Consider the following 6,876-nt stretch of genomic DNA (forward strand, 5'->3'; position numbering starts at 1 on the left):
CACTACTGCCCACTCTTAAGTTGCCCAGATCCACCTGCTGCTTAGCTTGTTTCTTCTAAACAGAGCTTCTCCACAATTCTAGCTAGTCACAAATTCTCAGCAAGTGTATGAGAGGAAGTTCAATGGAAGAAGGAAAACAAGCCTTGGAGACCAACACTTCATCTTCCTTTCCTACTCATCCTCTAGCTAGAAGTTCTGCTGGTCTACATGGTTCGCCTGGTGCTCCTCTTGCCTGAGAACTTTTATGGGGCTTTGGTTGTACTTTAATGCTAAATCCATTCACCACCAGAAAACAGGAAGTGGCGCTGTGGCTCAAGTGGCAGAGCACTAGCCTTGAGCTGAAGAGCTGAGGGACAGCGCCCAGGCCCAGAGTTCAAGCCCCACGACCAACAAAAATATAAATAAAACATAAAAATCATGCTTGTCTAGCAAGCATGAGGCCGTGGGTTCAATCCCCAATACCAAAAATTGTAAAATAACAACATAAACACACGAGCAATTTCACTTTATTAGAGGATGAAGGGGGGAGGGGTAGAGTTGATGATTTGGGTGTGTAGTTGGAGCAGGCAGATAAAAGTCGAGAAAACATCTCTTCATGTGCATGCGTGTATTCGTATTTATCTTTTATTTATAAATAAATATATGTGTATATGTTTATTTCATCTCTCTCATTTTTTTAAGGAATGAAGGGCCTGGGTCTGTTGAAAACAAGGTCGGATCAGGAGAGGACTGTCTCTGGGTACTCTGTAGGCCCCATGTAGTAAGAGTTCTTGGCAACAGAATAAGGCCTCCCTCTCAGAGCCTCTATAAGCTGTTGTAGGCGCTTGGCAAAGGAAAGTGCTTTGGGAGGTTTGGTGTGAGATAAGGGCGGTGGTGGCGGAGGCTGGGATGGGTGTTGAGGTGGATAGGGCTGAGGCCGAAAGGGGTGAGTATGGGAAGATTGAGCAGCATGAGGAGGGTTTTCAAAGTACCAGGCAGGATTGGAGGAGGGAAGGTGAGAGGAGGAGGCATGGGTAGTAGGGGGGCGAGGCGTGGCTGGCTGAATCATGTGCAAGGCGTTTGGTCCTATCTTGGAAGCAATCCAGTCCAGGTAGTCCCAGGTGGCCGTGTAGATTCCAGGACGCTTAGCACGGGCGCAGCCCACGCCCCAGCTTGTGATCCCCACAACCACAAACGGGCTGTCTGCGCTGTCTTTGCACATGAGAGGCCCACCACTGTCCCCCTGCCCGGAAAGACACACAAGTCACTCTGGGCCTCGGACCCTTTTCCTGCCCAGGGGTCACGGGGCTCCGAGAGGGCACTTTCTGCAGCCACATGTTTTCCACTGCTAGAAGCACAAATGGCTCCAGACATTTGAGGCCGTGCCAACAGCTTCCATTGGGTTACGAAGACAGTATATATTGGCATGAGTTTTCTTGCAGTGAGATGGGTGAACCCATATGAGCATGCATGTAGCTTAACTGTGTGTTATTAACAACTGTGAAGAGGCAAGACTAGGTTTAGTGGATTATTCTAAAGTTGGAATCAAGGGCTAAATGTGGTAACTGATCTTTAAGAGAATCTGGTTGATAGTACCTTCTATAATCATTGCGACCATCAAGGTTAGGTGAAAGGATCAGAGAAAGAATCATTAAAATAGGGTCCAGAGCAGGGAGTAGAAATGGTGAGGCTCAAGGGCCCAAAATGAAGTGTTCTCAAGGCCTGGTAATACCTGAGGTAGGGGTGGGGTGGGGGACCCTAGGGTCTGGGCACCAGAGGGAAGTTACCTGGCAGGTATCAATCTTGCCTGCAGGATACCCTGCACACACATTGGTTGACGTGACACGCCCATTGTACCACTGGGTTGAGTTACACAGGTCGAGGTCGAGGAGATCCACACGTGCCTCCAGCAGGATGGGTGATGGCCTGGGAGCTGCAGCCAGGCCACACAAAGGTTAGGGGATTAGGAAGACACAGAGGAAAAGTCCTGTCTCTTCCCTCCATGAACCCCATCCTCTGTAATGCTCCCTCAGCTTCTCCTTGTGCATTGCTGAAAGGAAGAACTACATAGTGAAAGAGCAAATGTATGGAAGTAGAAGAATGTTACCTGAATGAAGAAGGAAAGGTGATAGATGTGTGTGTGTGTGTGTGTGTGTGTGTGTGTGTGTGTGTGTGTGTGTGTGTGTGAATAGTAGATGAGGAAGATTCAGGAGGTTAGTTGTTATATTACAAATGAATGAATGAATGAGTAGCATGTGCCAAGCACTCACTATGGCTCCCTGGTCCTGTTATTCCCTCTCTGCATCAGGAGCTGGAGCACCACCACCTACTCTGGGAATGGCAGGAGCTGGAATCTTGCCAGAATTGCTCCCTCCAGACCAAGCCTGAGACACATCGTTCATTCCTCACAGTATCTCTACAAGCCACCTTCACTGTGTTTCTACCTTACACCTGCTTGTGGACAGAATCCTCCCTGTATACCTCATCCATTTTGAGGGGATTTTAGGAAAAGGAAAGTTGACTCAGAATTTCTTTCCACCCAAGACCCTATCACAATGTTGGGATTAGGAAAGGTCTGGCTAGGCTACAGCTTAGACCTAGTCCCAGAACCACTGCAGCCAGAAGACCTAATGACAGCAGCTATGCTGCTCCCCAACCTCAGCAGAACCTACAGCCTTCTGGCTCTGGGGTTGGACTTCATCAGCAGTACTGGAAGGAAGCAGCCTGATGTAGGGCAGACCTGGATACACAGCTGTGCAAGAAAAAGATAGAAAATGCAAGAAGCTGAGAAGTTGGCTCAGTGGTAGAGTGCTTGCCTTGCGTGCATGAGGCCCTGGGTTCAATTCCTCAGTACCACATAAGCAGAAAAAGCCAGAAGTGGCAAAGTGCTAGCCTTGAGCTGAAGAGCTGAGGGACAGTGCCCAGGCCCAGGCCCAGAGTTCAAGCCCCATGACTGACAAAAAAAAAAAAAAAAGGAAAGAAAATGCAAGAAGCTGTGATACAGAATTCAGTACTCAAGTAGATAGCTGCTGAGTGCAGGTTTGCTCAGCTGTGGGTCTATTTTGCAATCACTGTAGCTTCTACTTTTCTTCTCATCCAGGCAGCAGTAAGAGTTTTTGTACATGTACTGCCTAACATGAGAATGGCAGTAAGACAACAATCTATGACCGAGCTTGACAGCCATACCTCTTCATTGTGAAGAGCCAGGTGTACTGAAATAGAGAATGATGTTTTCAGTCCCTCCCAGTCCCTTGGTTGTGAGTAGCCAATATTAGGAAACATATAGAAACTCAAAATTAAGTAAAAGGAACAATACCTGGGAAGTTCTTCCCCCCTGAAACAGATGAATTCAAGGAGACATAACAAGAACATCTGAGCAAATAATGGGAGTTTGAAACCTGAGGATTTAAGGCTGGGACTTAGGAGTGGTAGGTGTCTATGCAAAACAAAAATAAAAGGTATCTCATTAATTTAGGCTTCCAGAACTAAAACGTCTTGCTTGACATCCAAGGTATAGCTGGGCGCCCCTAATCCTCCAAGACAACTGGATAGTAAAAGTAGATAGAGGTGGTAGTGGAGACCTGAAACCAGTCCAAGGACTACAAGAGTCTCCAAGTAGTGGACATGCTCAGAGGCAGAGAGGAGTTTAGACCAGAATAATGCACGGGATGAAGATGGGCAACTCAGACCAGAGAGCAAGCTGTATGTTAACAAATACCAGTGAAGACAATGGCAACTTGGGACATACCTACTTCCCTAAAGACAAGAGAGGTAGCAAGTCTGCCAGGAATTGAATCAGCCTCTGGCAAAGGGAATAAGAGAGAAGGGAAGATGAAATTTTTTTTCTTACTAAAAAAAAAAAAATTAAGCTACACTTTGGAGGCTCAAGCCTGAAATCCTATCTACTCAGAAGGCTGAGATCTGAGGATTATGGTTCAAAGCCAGCCCAGGCTGCCTTTGAATAATAAACCACCAGAAAACCAGAAGTGGCACTGTGGCTCAAGTGGTAGAGTGCTCACCTTGAGCTGAAGAGCTGAAGGACTGTGCCCAGGCCCAGAGTTCAAGCCCCCTGACTGACAAAAAAAAAAGGAAAGAAAGAAAGAAAAAGACAGCTCTGGGTCACAGGCTTGAAATGTTCATCTTAGAGACTATCTGATCTGGCCCTTCCCATCTTGAAAGAGGAAAACTGGCCCAAGACACAAAACCACATGCAGAGCTCTCCAGATACGGCGAGCAGGTGTAACAACTTGGGCTCCAGATGCCAACACAAACACAGCCTTGACTCAGGGTAAAAAATGAACAATGCCTGTGTCTGCCATTCATCCTTCCCTTAGGCACCCGTGCCAGTCATGTGACTTGGGTAGGGGCCTCGACCTCAAGAGTTTTCCAGCTGTGAAAGGGCCCTATCTCTGGTACCATGCTCAAGACTGAAAGTTGTTCAGCCGTGTACCAACATATGACTCCTACTGCCATGAAGACCCCCAGGAGAATCCCCACCGAAGAGCCCATCCTGTACTCACCGTTCTCTTTTATGTAACCCCATCCGGTCACGTAGCAGGTCTGGGGAACTTTGGGAGGGCCTGCCTTAAAATGGGGCAGGCACCCTGGCCCGATGAAGCGCCCACAGGTGACAGCAGGGGTGACCTTCAAGAGAGCAATGTCATTCCCTTCTGTCACAACGTTGTATTTCTCATGAATGACAATTTTCTCCACATATCTCTCCTGCAGAGGCGCCTTCACTGGCTTATTGCTCCCATACTCAATTTCCTGTGCTCCGAAAACCAGTCTCCAGTCATAGACCTTTCTGCAGACACAAAGGTAAGCCAATTGTCTTCATTTACAGAACAGCTGGACAGAGCTTTCCATCCGGATCTGGTTACCACCTCACCCAGAGCCCCAGGAAGACCCTGCACAGAGCCCGAGGAACGTCCCTTTCCAAGAACATTCTAGAGACCGCCCTCGGAAGTCCCCACACGTACTTTCTGTTATCGAAGCAGTGAGCAGCTGTAAGCACCCAGTTGGAATTCAGCAGGGTACCTCCACATGCATGGTACCTGCGGCTGTTGTGGGACATGAAGATCTGGAGGCTGACCATCCAGGGCCAGGCGCCACGCTGCACAGGCTGTCCACCAACAATCCGGACAGGCCCTTGCGCGCTCTGCCTGAACCGTAACCCACAGGGACCACTGAGAAGAGACACAGGAGACACACACTGAGGGACACAGTTCAAAAAAAGGACGGGCCCAGTGTGTCCTCATACCTCACGTCTGAGGGGAGAAAGGGTTCTGGGCTTAGGAAGGGCAGAACAGTCCTGCAGGGCTCTGTGAAAGGGGGTGGGATGAGGTGTACAGAAAGCACGGGCCCTGGGAAATCATTTAGGCCATTATGATTTATTGGATAGTGTGTATCTCATCTCAGGATGAGAAGACGGGGCCATATAGTGAGGCTCAGGGGAATGAATCCCTGCGAAGAGTGGGAGTCAGCAGTGCAGTGGAGGGTCTGGAAGCAGATGAGCCCAAGGGCCTGGGGTGGTCAGGGTCAATCTTAGGTGGGAGACTCGGGGAGGGCATGACTTAAGGGGTCTGAGGACGCAGAGCAGGCTGGAGGGGAAGGCAGCTGTGAGCCCTCCATGGTTCCCGGGCAGAGGGGCACGAGGAGCAATGGGGGCCCAGAGGTACATATCTTGGGAACTGAGTCACAGGAGGTAGGCTTCCACTAGCTGGGCCGTGATGGAACTGTAGGATCCTCAGGGGTGAGTACGTGTACAGTGGCACGCACTGCCTTCACAGCCAGGAACAGGCAGGGTACTGGAGTTGTCCACTGAAGGACAGGGGCTCCTAGAAATCAGGACCTGATGTCTGAGAAGCAGTTATTGGAGGAGCAGGGAAAACAGATCCAGGAGCTGAAGGGTCCCTTTCAAGGGCAAACAGAAGACTGAGGGTCTGGAAACTGGGAGGGTCTGAGTTGGGGATGTGGATCCCGGAACTGTGGCCTACCCTAGGACTGCTAAGATTCAAGTGTGGCCCCCACCCAGCCCCAGGCACAGGGAGTCTGGGTGGGATCTGTCGTTTAGAAGATGCTCTTCCCCACACCAAGGCCCCCAACACTTACTCACACGTGGTGTTTTCTTTGGCGACCACGGACACTGCCAAGACCAGCAGAACAGCAGTTGGCAGCATCTCTACTATACTCCTGCTCTAGACAGGCCTGCAAGCCATGACCTCACAAAGCTCTGTAAAATTCTGGCCAATCAGCAAGGCAACACCCCACCCCATAGGCCGTCTGCGCAGGGCCCTTGGCTTAACGGATCCATGCTGAAGTGACCTCCCAACTTTCTGGAAAGCCATCCCAGACCTAGGGTAACGGAGGCTTGGGGTCAACCCTATCCCCTCTAGCCCAAAGTCAAGGCCTCTATTGCACATTACTCTTCCCAGGTCCCAGGTAAACCAGGTGCAGGTTCAAGATCAGTTCTTTTTATCTTATTTATGTATTTATCTATTTATTGACAATACTAAGATCCAAGCTCAAGGACTCATAACCACACCCCTCTTTTTAAAATTTCCTTGGCTAGCACCCTTATAATTTTGCCCAGGCCTACTCTGGATCATGATGTTCATGACCTTTGCCTCTCAAGGAGCTGGAATTACAGACATGAGCCTCCGTGTCTGGCCAAGATGACCTCTTTGATTTTTGTGTTTTTGGTTTTTTTTGTTTTTGGTCCAGTTGTGGGGCCTGATCTCTGGGCCTGGCCGCTGTCCCTCAGCTCTTCAGCTCAAGGCTAGCGCTCTACCACTTGAGCCACAGCGCCACTTCTGGCTTTTTTCTTTTTGCTTATGTGGTGCTGAGGAATCGAACCCAGGGCCTCAGGCATGCAAGGCAAGCGCTCTACCACTGAGC

At 49.5% G+C, this 6,876-nt stretch overlaps 1 protein-coding gene across 2 annotated transcripts; it reads right to left on the reverse strand.

The window, feature by feature from the left end:
• Positions 1–494: 494 nt before the first annotated feature.
• On the reverse strand, positions 495–6,203 carry Acr (acrosin). Of its 2 annotated transcripts, none has more exons than XM_069999898.1 (5): positions 6,091–6,203; positions 4,959–5,165; positions 4,500–4,783; positions 1,767–1,912; positions 495–1,222 (listed from the first exon to the last, which is right to left on the reverse strand). In XM_069999898.1, the coding sequence occupies exons 1-5, from the start codon at positions 6,156–6,158 to the stop codon at positions 719–721; spliced, it is 1,209 nt and encodes a 402-aa protein (XP_069855999.1). In that variant the 5' UTR covers positions 6,159–6,203; the 3' UTR covers positions 495–718. The 2 variants fall into 2 exon arrangements, with proteins under 2 accessions (XP_069855999.1, XP_069856000.1); XM_069999899.1 differs by having other exon boundaries at positions 6,095–6,159.
• Between the last annotated feature and the right edge of the window lie 673 nt (positions 6,204–6,876).

This window comes from Dipodomys merriami, unplaced genomic scaffold, assembly GCF_024711535.1.
Source record: "Dipodomys merriami isolate MVZ:Mamm:240054 unplaced genomic scaffold, mDipMer1.0.p SCAF_55, whole genome shotgun sequence".
NCBI classification, from domain to species: Eukaryota; Metazoa; Chordata; class Mammalia; order Rodentia; family Heteromyidae; genus Dipodomys; species Dipodomys merriami.